The sequence below is a fragment of the Dermochelys coriacea genome, chromosome 17 (assembly GCF_009764565.3).
Source record: "Dermochelys coriacea isolate rDerCor1 chromosome 17, rDerCor1.pri.v4, whole genome shotgun sequence".
Lineage (NCBI taxonomy): Eukaryota > Metazoa > Chordata > Testudines > Dermochelyidae > Dermochelys > Dermochelys coriacea.
In genome coordinates, this window is record NC_050084.1 from 3,569,044 (window position 1) to 3,583,955 (window position 14,912).

At 45.9% G+C, this 14,912-nt stretch overlaps 1 protein-coding gene across 21 annotated transcripts in view; it reads left to right on the plus strand.

The window, feature by feature from the left end:
• Window positions 1-14,912, plus strand: part of LOC119844532 (transient receptor potential cation channel subfamily V member 2-like) — a 36,886-nt gene that overhangs the window by 11,060 nt on the left and 10,914 nt on the right. For 4 of the 21 annotated variants that reach the window (XM_043499510.1, XM_038375470.2, XM_038375481.2 and 1 more), the window contains exons 2-7: window positions 9,173-9,342; window positions 10,990-11,289; window positions 12,131-12,267; window positions 12,848-13,000; window positions 13,833-13,973; window positions 14,469-14,767. In XM_043499510.1, the coding sequence (XP_043355445.1) occupies window positions 11,045-11,289; window positions 12,131-12,267; window positions 12,848-13,000; window positions 13,833-13,973; window positions 14,469-14,767 (975 nt within the window). In that variant the 5' untranslated portion in view covers window positions 9,173-9,342; window positions 10,990-11,044. Of the gene's footprint in view, window positions 1-5,837; window positions 8,795-8,880; window positions 9,343-10,989; window positions 11,290-12,130; window positions 12,268-12,847; window positions 13,001-13,832; window positions 13,974-14,468; window positions 14,768-14,912 lie in introns of those variants that run through there. The other 17 variants (XR_006276238.1, XM_043499502.1, XM_043499506.1 and 14 more) reach the window with 14 other exon arrangements.

Sequence of the window (14,912 nt, forward strand, 5' to 3'; positions counted from 1 at the left end):
TCTGAACCTCAATGAATTGAACTCATGTCTGTATGTATATTGATCTTTTAACCATACTCCCTCTCTCTTTTGTTTTTTAATTAATTTTAGTTTAGTTAATAAGAATTGGCTGTAGCGTGTATTTGGGTAAGATCTGAAACATTCATTAACCTGGGAGGTAATGTGTCCGATCCTTTGGGATTGGTAGAACCATTTCTTTTATATGATGAAATAAGATTTACAGAAATTTTCATCATATTTGATGTGGGTCCCTGGATGGAGGCCTGAGGCTGGATCACTTTAAGGGATCTGTCTGGTTTGGACTTCTGAGTGTAACCAGTAAGGTAATAAAGATGTTTTATGCTGGCTTGGTGAATCGAAGTATTGGAATATTCACCAGCTTTATGGGGATACTCAGTGGTGAGCTGGAGCTTGTTCGCACCGGTTCGCTAGAACCGGTTGTTAAATTTAGAAGCCCTTTTAGAACCTGTTGTTCCGTGAGGGACTACCGGTTCTAAAAGGGCTTCTAAATTTAACCAGCCAAAAGTGGCGCCGTGGGTGCCAACTCCATGGGTGCTCCAGTCCTGGAGCACCCAAGGGGAAAATTTGGTGGATGCAGAGCACCCACCGGCAGCTCCCTGGCCCCAGCTCACCTCACCTCCGCTCCGCCTCCTCCCCTGAACGCGCCTCCCCTCTCTGAATCAGCTGTTTGCGTGGGAAGCTGGGGCAGGCTGAGAAGCAAGCGGCAGCTTCACACTCAGGCCCAAAGAGGCGGAGGTGAGCTGGGGCGGTGGGGCGCGAGGAGGGCTGCCCGCGCCACAGCAGGGAACCCGGGGGAGAGAGGGGTGCAGGGGAACTGTCGGTGCCTAAGGCGCCACTTTGGATGTGATCAGTACGGGGAGTGGTCGCTCCCCCGCCCCAGGAGCCAGAGGGACCTGCCGGATGCTTCCTGGAAGCTGCCCCAGATAAGCACTGCTGGGACTCCCCACTTCGCCCCCGGGCAGGTCACTCTGGCTCTTAGGGGTGGGGTGGGCACCCGCTATGGTGGCCCATGAGATCCTCTTGCCCGGTTCTGGGGGCAGTCAGGGGGCAGGGGAAGGGGATGGATGGAGCAGGGGTCCGGGGGGGGGGTCATCAAGGAACACAGGGGAGTTGGATGGGGCAGGAGTCCTGGGGAGCAGGGATGGGCAAGGGTGAGGTGGGAACCGGTTAAGATTTTGGCAGCTCATCACTGGGCATACTGCATCTAGCTGGATAGGTTGTTTTTGTGGCACCTGTTCCAGGTGCAAGTCTTGTGCAGTGCCAGATGCAGGATGTGATCTTGCCTTGTGTGGGATCATGGACTGGGAAGGAGTCACTATCATCTCTATGTAGGTGGCTGGAGAGTTCTCTGAAGAAGTTTTTGCTGATCATGTCTTGAAATTCTTGCTCAGTCAAATTTGGCCCTGATTCCTTAGAGCTGTTTCCACCTGGCCTGGCTGAACCAAACAATAGGCAGTGATTTATGTCCCAGTAAAATGGATTGCAGTTCCTGTGAGCTTTTGTGGCATCTCCTCCCTGCCCTTCCTTTATATCTCTGCACCCTCTTCTGTGTCAGGATGCTGTTGAACTTATTTTTTTAATCTTTCTTTTTGTCATTGACTAACCTCCTAGCCTCAGTGTTAAACAATCTTTGTCTCTTTAGCTCCACATTTTATTTACCCCAAACTATGATTTCTAAAATAAAAGTTGTCATGGACTTGAATCTTATGAATGAAATTGCATATTTTGTGAGAAAGGAAATGTAAAACTGACTGACTGACATATCTTCAGATAGTCCTGAAGCAATAAGATGAAGGCTGTGTTGAATGCAGGGAGGCAATTATATGCTGGCTGATCAAGTCCAATGATTACCCGGTCCCAGACATAAAACAATGTATCCATGGTCAGATAGCCTGTGAAAAGGTGCAGAGTGACCCTTTTACTACGGGCAGGGATGTGTGTATGCATGAGATGCACCACGTTTGGAAGATCTGTTGGTCATTACAGGAATGAGCTGTACAATCACTCCTCTGCCAGGAGACTCTGGGTAACTCAGACTCTCGTTTTACATCTCTGTTTGCTAGTGGTTGCTTGTTGTTCCCCAGAATGAGTAGGAAAGGGGAGAATGAAAGATGAACAAATGTTAATTACTTTCTAATTTGCTTCATCTGGGTGAATTTGTGGGCAAATTGACTCTTTTTTCCTTTCTAGAGATGATCTGAGGTGTGATTTGTCTCTGTTAGATTTAGCCTTGCAAGGTTGGCTAAAAATATTAGTGGAGATGCAATGGCATGGACGTTAGCACAGGCTAGCATTGTGAGTATGTACCTAGGGTCCTTGGTGTGATTATACAGCTGGAGTTGAAGCCCACGCTACTGTGTCTACACTGCTGTTCTTAGCCATGCTAGTGTGAATAAAGTCAGTATGAGTATGTCTACCTGTGCTGTAATTACACCAGGGACTGCAATGTAGCTACACCCTAAGGACCAAATGAATGACTTCCGTTTACTAATATCAGTGATACATTTGGCCCTATCTCTCTGTCTTCCCTCCCGTTGGAGGGAATATCTCGTACCACTGTTCTTAATATACAACATTCTTTGTTCTCTTACAAGCTAGTCCTTATGTGGAAAAGCCTGATTCATTTTAGGATTGGAAGAAGTTGGCTTGTGACTCATTTAAAAACCTCAGTAAGGGCCTTACCTACAAAGACTGTACTGATGGCTGGTTGGAGCATGTGCTGCAGTGTCTTCTGCAGGGGTTTCTGAGGTTCCTCTGCTAGGACACAATAAAAGAGTTCAGGGTAAGTAGATTCTGCATAACGGTTGGAATTTATTTGACGTTTCAATCAAGCTCAGAGACTAACATGCTGGTTGTCTCATGAGCTGGTGACTGTATTTACATTCTACAACTTATATAGGGCCAGATCCAGTGAAGCTCTACTGATGGACACCAGCTGAGGATCTGAGTTGATAGAACAGCTTTCCACTGAGATGATGAACAGAGTATCAATCCCATAGTGAAGGAAGATAAGGCTTTGTGTTTCCCCTCCTAGGGAATGGGCAATTATTACCATATAATACTTCCGTTATTTTATTTACTACACAGCAAAATTACCTGTGTGACTGTAAATGCCTCGAATGATGTTGGCCAGGTCCTTGTCCTTTTGCTCTAACATTGAGGTTGCTTCCTCCAGTATATTGGCACTGGCGGGATCCTAGAACAAGAAATAACAGCATCTGTGTGAGAAATTAAAATGCATTGAGGGGAAGGGACACTATGTCCTGTTGGCATCTTTCCTTTATACAGTTCTCAGAAAAGGTGCTGTACAGAACTAAGGAAAATGCCTGATGCTCCATTAGTCTCTCTAGACCCAAGCTGTTTTAGTCTAGGGAAACAATTTCTAAGGCAAACTAATGGCACATGACAGGTTTCAGAGTAGCAGCCGTGTTAGTCTATATTCACAAAAAGAAAAGGAGTACTTGTGGCACCTTAGAGACGAACTAATTTATTTGAGCATAAGCTTTTGTGAGCTACAGCTCACTTCATCGGAGTGTGGCAACTCCTTGTCTATAAAGGTCGTGGAGAGAAACTGAAGAGGGTGAGTGCACAGCTTTCCCCTGATTCTGCTTGGGGCACGACCAGTGCAGATTTCATCATACGTTTGTAGGGGACTATGCGTGTGGCATAGGAGCCTGTGCTTTGAAGCGCAGCCAAGGCTGGAGCTCCATGGGAGAGGATGGAGAGGAATGATTTGTCTCTGATCCCAGTCACATGGACTCAATGAAGCCTCTGTAGTCAGCTGCATCCTCTTTCTCCAGAGATGCATAGCCCTGAAAAGGGGAGAGGCATCTGACTCTACCTTGGTGGAAGAGAGCCTCGTTAACTGAGGTCAAAGGTTCATGAAAGTGATGAACTCTTCAGCCAGAACAGCAGAAATGGAGTCCAAAGATAGGCTGGGGGCAGCAGCGTCTAGGATGACTTGCAGCAGAGGCACAAGTAAAAAATACTCTGTGTCGGGCAGATTCGTGGCTGTGCCTTGAAGCTCATGGTAATAAGAGAGGATGTTCCTCAGGGCTCATGCTGCAACTGAAATAAAAACCCCAACTTTTTCGGAGTCCTTTTTTCCCTGGTGTTGTACACAATCTTTTATTAGTTGCAAAAAGTAAAGGTCACGGCTTCACAATCACAAGATGACCACGAATGACTTCACCTTTGTTATTTTTCAGGTGCTGGAAGGTGGGTTCAGTGGATAGCAGAGCCTGAGACCTCAGGAAAATCTCCCGCTCCTTTGGGGATTTAACTTTATTCACTGCTACTTGGGACAGATACTCCATTCGTGCTGTAAAGAAGAAGAACAAGGGAGGCCATGAAGGAGCCACAGCATACAATTTTTGCGTGATCTTTAATGTGTTCTCATACTTCACTAGATTTCTTATAAACACACAACTAGATCTCTCTGTGCAATTGAACCCACTTACATTCATGATGATCTTCATCTTAACTTTGAAGGCATCTTGCCCTGATTACTACCCAGCTAAACTCAGTGTACTCAGATACAACAGTGATGGGAATGGTATAAATGCCCATACAGATGCTGGGAAAGAAGCCAAAGTTTCCTGGGCCCTTTATTGAGCTGCACAGTGAAATAAAGTACTTTGATGAAAGGAAAAAAATGGAACAACCGGGTGGTAACCTAGAAGTTGAAAGAAGAGGGAGTCTGGATATTCTTCCCTTCCCAAGCTGTTACCTTCGTGGATGGCCTTGGCAGCTTGCTGAAGGACGAAAGCCTTCTCTACCACATAGAGGTCTGTGAAGAAATGGACGTGGCTCTCAGTCATCTGCTGCTGGGCAGCATCACATAACTGCGCCGTGAAGTCTCGCCATTCCTGCCCAACATAGAGGGGATTCTGTTAGGCCAGCCTCCCTTGGGCCTAGATGTTCATCCCAAACGTGTGAAGACAGCCATGCCCTCCATGGGTCAGGAAGAGGGATACAGAGGTGGACGTGTGCAGGGGGGGCCCTCCACAAACTCCCTTCTGGCAGGCATTCCTTCAACCCTAATAATAATCCCTCTGAGATTTACAATATTCCTGTCAACTGCCATCTCTGGCAGAGTGTTGTCACTGCAACCGTGTGTACAAGACTAGAAAATGGTAATGCAGAGGCTTTATCCTTGGGCCTCTAGGAGACTCAAGTGTTGTAGATGATTTCATTAGACAGACACAGCAGGGTTAGAGATGGTACAGCACATGGGGTCACAGAGATCATGCAGGTTAGAGAGACCCTCCATGTTAACTATTTAAAATAATTCTAGTTGATACTGTGGCTCTGGAATACAACAGGAATCAGTATGCACCACTGCATCCAAAACCCCTTCTCCTTGTTCCTCTTAAGCCAGGCTAGATGTGAGGTTTATCTTCTATGATAACTTACTTAATTATTTATGTGATGATGTTTCAAGGGTTGGCTGCAAAGTACCATGTACCAGGCAGAAGAAATGGTCCTGCCTGCCACCTGCACTTTGGTTCTGCTCTCTGAGCACTGAGTACAGTGTAAATAAATAAAAATTATTCTTTCATGAGCTTCCTTTTTCCACAGTCTCTAGAGTCTGGGAGGGCAGAGACAAGTGATGTGGTGTAACTGCCAGCTGGTCACATGGAAACATTCAGACTCGCAAAGTAAGGGTGGGGGATATTCATGTGGTGTCTTTGTCATAACTATGAAATGATTGTGAAATGATTCCCCTGGGGGCAGAGGGACAGTGGCATGAAATCTTTATAGTCTGTTAAATTCCTTTGACAGCCGTTCATGTAAAAGAAGTAAAAGTTGTGCTCTAGTTCAAACAGGAATTAATTCCAGGAAGTTCTATGGCTCACGTGATATAGGAGGTCGGACTAGATGATCACAATGATCCCTTCTGACTTTATAAAGTATTAGCCTGTTATTTACATTCCCACCCTTTTTAATGGAGTAATAGAAAACTGTCCCCTCCATAGTCTCAAGTTCAAGAGTGAAATTGTTCACTAGTGAAATAAGTTTGTTGGCCAGAAATCAGTTCTCCTCAGACAAGTCTTGTGACTGGAGCCAAAGCACTGGGAGTCAGAACTCCTGGGTTCTATTCTTGGCTCTGACATGGACTTGTATAAACCTGGGCAAGTCATGTAACTTTTCTGCTCACTTTCCCACTCTGTGAACTATATTAACACATACCGTGATGTTGTCTACGGGTGTGTGTAGTGTTGCAGTGATTGAAGAGATGTATTTGCTGTTGTGATATTCAGTGTTTGAATTCTGTCCTTCCTAAATCCTGTGTCAAAAGTTCCTATTTTCCCCATCCTTCCTCAGCTTCTTTGAGGCATTGTGTATTTTGCACAATGTTCTGACCCAACAGGTGGTAGCAATTCCTTTCCCAGCATACCTGTGCGCGCGCTCTCTCCTGTTGTGTATGTTGTTAAATCCAGATTCACAGAAAGAAATCTTGCAATGCAATTCCGTGGGCCTGTTCCATTTCTTGGCACAACAAAATATAGGGGTGGGAGGCTATTTCATATGTAGCCCTGGGGAAAAAAAACCCAGAAGGACCTGATCTAGTTCAAATTCTGGGCCTGATTTTATGGACTTTTACACCAGTGTACATCAGAAGTAATGTTACTAAAGCCAGTGGAGTTAAACCAGTGTAAAGTTGGTGTGAAAGAGAGAGGAGAACTGAGCCCTGTTTGCATTTCTCTGCCTGTGCCTGATTTCTGTCACTTACTAGAAACTGTGGCACAGTCAAAGCTACTAAGCAGGAAAGGAAAGCAGCATTAGCTTTACATCATTATAGAACCAGCTCTGTTTCTCCCCAGGGATTAACACAAGCATCTGAGAAATTGGCTTGTGATTTACTTCAGAACCATTGAGCAGGTGGGTGGCACTAGGGCTTCTAACAGGATTTCTGTTAGAGGCAGATTCTAGCTACATGCTAACTTGGAATGTTTCCCTGGGGGATGGCCATGTTGCCCCTATGCTGTCTCCTGCCTGCAAGTCCTTCCAGCTGAGAACTACTTTAGACTATTGGGCCTCTGGCAGTGTTGGGTAATGAGAGATCAGAACCTGAGCCCTGGTTTCAATATCTTGCATGGCAATGCAGAATATACTGACCACTCAAGATATTGGGCCTCGAGAGTGTTGTAGGCCCAGCTAAGCAGTATGGTGATGTGGTTGGGGAATGCTCTGAATGTCATCCTGCACCAACACTGCTGAAAATAAAGGAGGTTGCACTAAATCCAGAGGCTTTGACTCTGCTGGGGGAGGAGGAGAAAGAACTCAAGAGACCACAGGGCGCTGGCTGAAGTGCTCTGCAACTGGTGAATGTGAAGTATACCATTGTTGGGAACTTACTGCTGAACTGAGCGGGCTACGCGTACCACATAATCAGCTGCACTGGCAATTCTTGCACCAAAGGTTCCCTTAATAAGATGTCAACTGATAGAAATTCCCTTCCCATAGTAGGACCCCACTATCCCACAGACTGGGCAAGATATAGCCCACAAAGAAAAGACCACCATCAGGATCTACCACCCTAATCTCGGATATGCAGCTCAGCAGTTTTGCTTCAGGTCTGGCTGGGATGAGGCGATGCAGACCATGTTGGAGAGAGGAATGGAACAAAATTCCCCATCTGCATTGGAGGAAGGAAGCTGAAAATGAACGATCGGTATGAAGTCCTTCACCTGTGCATTAATTTTGTTTTTAGGAATCTCTTCTCTAAGTTTTGCCAACTTGCCTCACTGCTGCTTTGCAGCACCCCAGCTGTTCCAGTCGTGGGATCGCCTACAGTGTAAGTGCCACACCATGTAACTGCCCTGGCATGGCAGCTGGGTTCCCTATTTATCATATTTTTGGAGTGGGAACTAGGGGTTGTCCCAGCACCTTGCTCTCCATCATGATGCACCCAAGTTAGTCCTCCATCAAGAAAGAGCATGTAGACGAGATCAGTATTTCTTTAAAGACACAGCATCAGCTAACAACGATAAATAATTATTGAGTTGGGGTCTCTGACTATCTGCAAGGGGTCTTGTCCAGTGCTACATCTCCTGGGAGCAATGGGGATTGAACTGTGCTGCTGAAAAGAGCCCAGCTCTTTAGAACTGGGATGCCTTTGTGCTATCCCCTCGGCTCGTGTTGTGCAGCTGACACTGTGGGTCTTTCTTGTTAACATTGTGGTTAAGCTGGTTCTTGTTTCATTCTGATCTGAGCCTTGCCACAGCTTGGGCATGTGAAGCTGGGTGCGGAAAAACTGACTTTCCTAGGAAGTGGGCTGCTGGTAGACGTTTCCCTGACAACTTTGCTCATCTTGGGGCTGATCTCTGAGCCTTGTGACATACTCGTGAGGCAAACCACTGGCTACAGAAAGAGTGGAGATAAAATTTTACCCACCTCCCATCAGACCTGAACCTGCTGTGGTTGACAGCCTCAAAACTCTACCCCACCTCTGCCTGGGTGACCAGGGGTTAAGCATACAACCTGCAGTGTACCCAGTGAGCCAGACATTGCCAGTATAATTGCCCTCATTGGCTCTCTAATATGGGTTTCTTTCTTACTGCAAAATCCATCTAGTCACTTCCTGCTCAGGCGCTTTGCCCCTCTTCCGTTATTCGCTGAGTGGCTAGCCAGTGCAGAATCAATATTTACTCCCTACAAGCAGCCTGGATTCCTCATAGGCACCAGCCAGGATCTCGCCTAGGGATGCTCTTTCTCACTATCAGCATGTAGTAGTGAGTGCTAAAAGGAGCACAGTTTCTTTTGCAGGGTAAGTGCTTTTTTTAAATCTTCATTTAACCTTTGCGCTCTTGCTAGTGATCACTGGCATTTGCCTTTGCACTGAGGGGGGTGGGGGTGAGCCTCTGAGAGCTCATCTGGGATCTATCTATCAGGGCAGCAGCATTTCTTGGGTGGAGCCCCAGCTCAGAATATGTGTTGTGCTTTTCATTTGACTGCAGGTCTTGCTTCGTGCTGTGCAATTCAGAGTGGCTTGGTAGTTGACTAGCAGCCTACTAAGGGGTGAATATACAGGGGAAAGCTCAGTTGGGGACCAAAGAATGCCCTCTGGATACTCTAGGGAGTCAGAAGAAGGATGTATTTCTTGTAAGATCTTCTTTTAGGACCCATTTTGCTTTTGTTTTTAAAGAGAACCTGAAATGCCTTCTGAGTAAATATGACTGTACATCTTTAAAGCACCAAGAAGGGATGGAAACTGCAGCTGAGAGAGAATTCAGGAACAAGAAGCCACAAAAACGCAACCTAGGTGTGGTATGAGTAATAAACACTTAGTTCTCTGAAGGCTTTGTGGCTGCCACAGTAAGTGTTTGTGGGGAGGGCATGAAGGGTGTGTAGGGGACTATGGGGCATATGTTTGATTGTGCATAGGAATTCTTGGCAATAGAATGGGGCCTAAGCTGCATAACTGAAGCCTTCTTATAACTTAAAATAAAATGGTTAATATAGACTTTCTTTGCATGTGCCTTTGGATTTCTCTTGCTGTGAACTACATGAAGATTGCTTTGTAAACATACACTGCCTAGATCTAAATAAGCATCTCTGCATCCTAATCTAGAGCACAGTGCTTATACTGTGTTCCTCTGATACTGCCCTGACATAGAATAGAGAGCCTACCTTTCCACCTCTGCAGCATGATATCCTGAGGATCTTTTAACTCTGCGCACAGCGCATATGCATAAGGCACTGTTGATAAAGGGTGTTTAGTTTGAATTGGTCATGGGTGTTTCCTTGCCTTCTCTTAGACTGCATGTAAACAAACCTTCAGTCATCTCCTCCTCTAGTGGATCCTTTTTGCGTGTGTTCAGTGGGAGCTTGCATGGATGGGTCTGAGATCTAACCAGATATTTGTAAAGAGAGGGCTCAAAATGATGGAAAAAGAATACTGGAAATATTAGATTCCTGTGGGTTGGCCTGGTACTGTAATGGTTAGTGCTCAGCACTGCTGTACAGCAGATCTTCCTTCATTCTCCCTGGCTGGGAACGATGAGGCTGCACTATGCTCAGGCCAGGAGAGCAATATTTACCGGAACAGCAGCTGTACATGGTGTGTGCAGGTGCCCAGGTTGTTGATCAGAGGGTCAGAGCCCACGCGCATGTGGATAGCAGTGGCTGGAGCACACTTCAGCTTTGAGAAGATGTTAGGCCATTCACACTCATGCCCCAGTATGTGATGCAACAGTGCACAAGGAACATACTGTGTTTTAGGCATGAGTTTCTCCTGAAAATATATCCCCCTTTCCTACTTCCAAACAAAGAACTTGAGCAAACCTAATACTGTCTTCCAATGAAGGCCTGTTGTTAATAATAATCTTATCTCGTTGGGCCACTTGATAGCTAACCTGTACTGGATACGTTAAGACAAGGGCAATGGTGTCCGTGTCCTAAATGTTGATATTCCTCCCCCTCCTTTATTGCTGAGTCCTAATGTACTCCACACAGTACATTTTATCTAAGGACCCCATCCGTCAATCGCAGGTGAGGTTATCTCCCAAATGGGACACGCCGCTCAGCACACCCTGCTGGTCTGTACTCTCTAACCTGCTTTTATAACTCTTTGGTTATTTCCCTGCCCCAAAGACTATTTAAGGACTTGATCCTCCAATCTGATGGGTGCAAGCAAGCTCATAGACCTGGGCAGAGTCCCACTAAAGTCAGCAGGTCTTTGAAGGGACCCACCTGTTTAGATACAGTTGCAGGTATAGGCCCTTGAATGGTAAAAGTCTTTGGGGCAAAGACTGTGCTGCCTTCTGCGTCTGCACAGCACTGAGTAAACTCTAGGTGTTCAACAAGTAAATAACGAAGTTTCACTGGGCAGAGGGTACTAGACCATAGATCCCTGGATGATGGTTTGGGAACTTCTAGGAGGGAGCAGGGTGGACAGGGATGGACTGCAAGTGAAAGGTCTAATTCAGCTGCAATATCAAATGAATTCTCACTCTTCTGCAGATCTCTACTCTTACTGGGAGCACCTTTGATGATCTGAAGCATCATCCTACCAGACATGGATATCTCAAACTCTACATTCAGGAAGCCAGGCCTGTCACAGAACAGGCTGATGGGTGTGTTAGAAACAGATGACAGCATCCAGGAAAGTACAGCTGCAGCTGATAAACAGGGAGAAAGTAAAGGGACCAAAAGAGGGATGGAAGAACCACCACCCCTGGAGACTCCTTACAAGAAAGAGAGCAGTGACTTTGATCCAAAAATCAAGATTAACTTGAATTATCGACCAGGACTTTCAAGCAAGTAAGTAATTGTGGGATCTGCCCTTGGGAAGCCTTCCATTTCAAAGTGAAATTCACATGACTTATGAGGAGAGGCTGAGGGAGCTGGGATTGTTTAGTCTGCAGAAGAGAAGAATGAGGGGGGATTTGATAGCTGCTTTCAACTACCTGAAAGGGGGTTTCAAAGAGGATGGCTCTAGACTGTTCTCAATGGTAGCAGATGACAGAACGAGGAGTAATGGTCTCAAGTTGCAATGGGGGAGGTTTAGCTTGGATATTAGGAAAAACTTTTTCACTAAGAGGGTGGTGAAACACTGGAATGCGTTACCTAGGGAGGTGGTAGAATCTCCTTCCTTAGAGGTTTTTAAGGTCAGGCTTGACAAAGCCCTGGCTGGGATGATTTAACTGGGACTTGGTCCTGCTTTGAGCAGGGGGTTGGACTAGATGACCTTCTGGGGTCCCTTCCAACCCTGATATTCTATGATTCTATGATTCTATGATTCTATGAAATTCAAGCTGGTGCCAGAAACTTTGCAAGAGAGTGAAAATGCACAAATCCTGCATTCTTCCTGGGGGGTGGGGGTGATGCACAGATGGAGCAGGGTACATACTCCCCCACACTCAGAGAGTGCACCTCTGTCTGGAACCAGAAAGTGCTGAGGCCAATACAAACAAACAAAAAAAGGGATTGGGGGAGTTAACTCTCTTTTGTTCTTTGACCTGAAAGGGTTTGAGTCTTTCTTCTGGCAAACTGCCATGCCCATCGCTCTTGCAGCGAAACCACGGCAGCTCCCGCATCATGGGAGATTGGTACATACTCTCTTGAGTGTGTAGAACATGGTTAACTCTTCCCATTTCTCCAGTAGCCAAAAGGACCCAAATCGCTTTGAAAGAGATCGGCTCTTTGGTGCTGTCTTGAGGGGTAACCCGGAGGAGCTGGATGGTTTGCTTGATTACTTGAGCAGGACCTCCAAATTTCTCTCCAATTCAGAATATACAGGTAGATACACGCTCAGTACTCCAGTGATTTAACACAGGCATGCCTTGATAGTGGCTCGCATAACTCAAAGGGTTTGTTGCTCACTTTGAATAATCACCAAACCAAAAGTTTCTAGGCTCACAACTCCCCCTGCCCAAAATACGCCCTTCCACAAAATCAAAAGTTTGACTCTGAACCTCTTGCAGCCACAAACAAGAATTTGTGTGGTCTAGGTGCTGCTCCCCGCTCCGCCACTGGCTTTGTGTCAGGCAGATCACTTCCTTTTTCCATGTCTGATTTTCCCCATGTGTGAAATGAAGCTAATTTTTACCCACCTGTGTGCAAAGCTACTTTTACCTGCCTGTGTGCAAAGCACTTTGAAATCTGTGGATGTAAAGTGCTAAGCAGTATGTCTTTTTTTTTTTAAAGCTCTTTGCTTCTAGTGCAGGCTGGAAATACCGTGAGAGAGGAATTTTTAATTAATGTATTTAATGCTACATTGACAGTTAAGTTCTGGGCAAGACGAAACTGATGGTGCAGTCATGTACAAAACACAATTATGCCCCGCTCCGTGCTGTGTCTCTCTCTCTCTCTCTACCAGATGCCAAGACTGGTAAGACCTGCTTAATGAAAGCCCTGCTGAATTTAAAAGATGGGACAAATGCCACTATCCCACTGTTGCTAGAAATAGACCAGAAGACTGAGACTCCAAGGCCACTTGTCAATGCTGCATGCACCAATAGTTACTATGCAGGTAAGGGTTCTCCAGCACTGTGTGTCTGACTTTGAAGTCAACAATCAGCAAGGCAGCATCTATGGAAAATAACAGGAATTGGATGGATCCATAATTGATAGTATGTTGGAGTTCTTCGTTTGTGGAATGGGTATACTGATAGCCTGAACACAGAAAAGGGGGCTGGGCATTTCTGAGTTCTAAGTCCATCTCTGATACTTACTGCTCTGGCCTTGAGCAATTCACTTAACCGCTCTGTGCCTCAGTTCTCTCATCTGAGAAATGGGGGTAATACTGGCTAATTTACACAGGATTATGGTGAGGTTCTGTTGTTAAGGTTTGTAAAGTGCTTTGGAGAAGGAAAAAGATTACGTAGTATTATTCAGTGAAAACATAGTTTCATTTAAGAAATGAATGAGTTCTGCTAAGTGGATTTATCCTTTTAATAGCAAATATTCCAAGGAAACATACCCCTGTGTGCACGTATATTACCCCTCTCTTTCTAGATCGTTATTACTGCTTCATGGTCTTGAGGTCATGGATCAGATCTGAGATCGTAACTCTAGGAGAAATTACACTGTTCAGCTCCTCGTAGTCTTGGGGGAGTTTGTGTCTGACAGCTCATGTGCTCAGTGTCCAAATTGCATTTCCAGCGGTCGCTGTTGCAAAGTCAGCATTTGCCACCAGTTCACTGCACACAGTAAGTCTGGGAGTCCATGATTATTTCACCGTATTGACAGTATTGCTGGTGGTGATTTGATACATTGGTGGGGTTTTCTGGAAAGGCCTTTCCTGCTCCATCTGTCCATGGCACCATCACAACAAGCTCTGACTGCAAAGCCTGTTTCTTTAGGCCAGACTGCACTCCACATTGCCATAGAGAAGAGGCGCCTAGATTTAGTGAAACTGCTGGTAGAGAATGGAGCCGATGTCCATGCCAGAGCCCATGGCGAATTCTTCAGGAAGAAGAAAGAAGGAGTGTGTTTTTATTTTGGTAAGCTAGCATTGCAGGCTCCAGCTTGCTATCTGGGAACCCTGCAGTATGTGGAAACACTGTCCCATCCTGGGTTTTCCCCTCCCATGCACTTGGTGTAATCTCTTCCATCCCATAACCCTGGGTGTCCCATCCTACTGGGGTCGCTAAACCTCTTCACCCGACTGAGCTCTCCTCTGAACCAGTCGGTGCTTGCTGCTCTAGGGACATGGGACTGCTTCAGACCCACCACATGTGTGGACTAAGCCAAAAAATAGATGGAGGGAGTGGATGCTGACTGGGTGCTGCCAAAATCTGAGTCTGGCAAAGTGGTCCAGCTGCTTCCAGAAGTAGCGAGGGATTGTTTTTCTGTACCAATTAACTACAAAACATCCAAGCCTGAATACAGAGATTCAGCCAGAAAAAGCCCACCACTATTACAGTAACAAGACTCTGCAGAGTAAGAAATAAATGTTCCTCCTAAAACTTTTTCAAACCCTGCCTCCATCTCTCCAGGTGAACTTCCCCTCTCCTTGGCTGCTTGCACCAATCAGCTTGATGTGATAAAATACCTCCTTGATAACCCCTACCAGAAAGCCAGGCTCCAGGAACAGGATTCCCTGGGCAACACGGTTCTCCATGCCCTGGTGATGATCGCAGATGATACCGAGCAGAACACTGAGTTAGTGAGCAAGATGTATGATGAGATCTTAAAGGCAGGCACGAAGATTAACCCATCAGAGAAGCTCGAGGAGATAGTGAACCGGTCTGGGTTAACACCACTAAAACTGGCTGCCAAGAAGGGCAAAGTAGAGGTAAAACGCAATGAGAGTGGTTCTCTGGGCATGGCTAGAAATAGTGAGGACAGTGGAGTGAGTCCCCTGCCTAGAGGCTGGGTCTGATGTATGTGCATCCTACATTACTGCACATGAGATTCTCCAGCATTGCTACTGCAGGAGG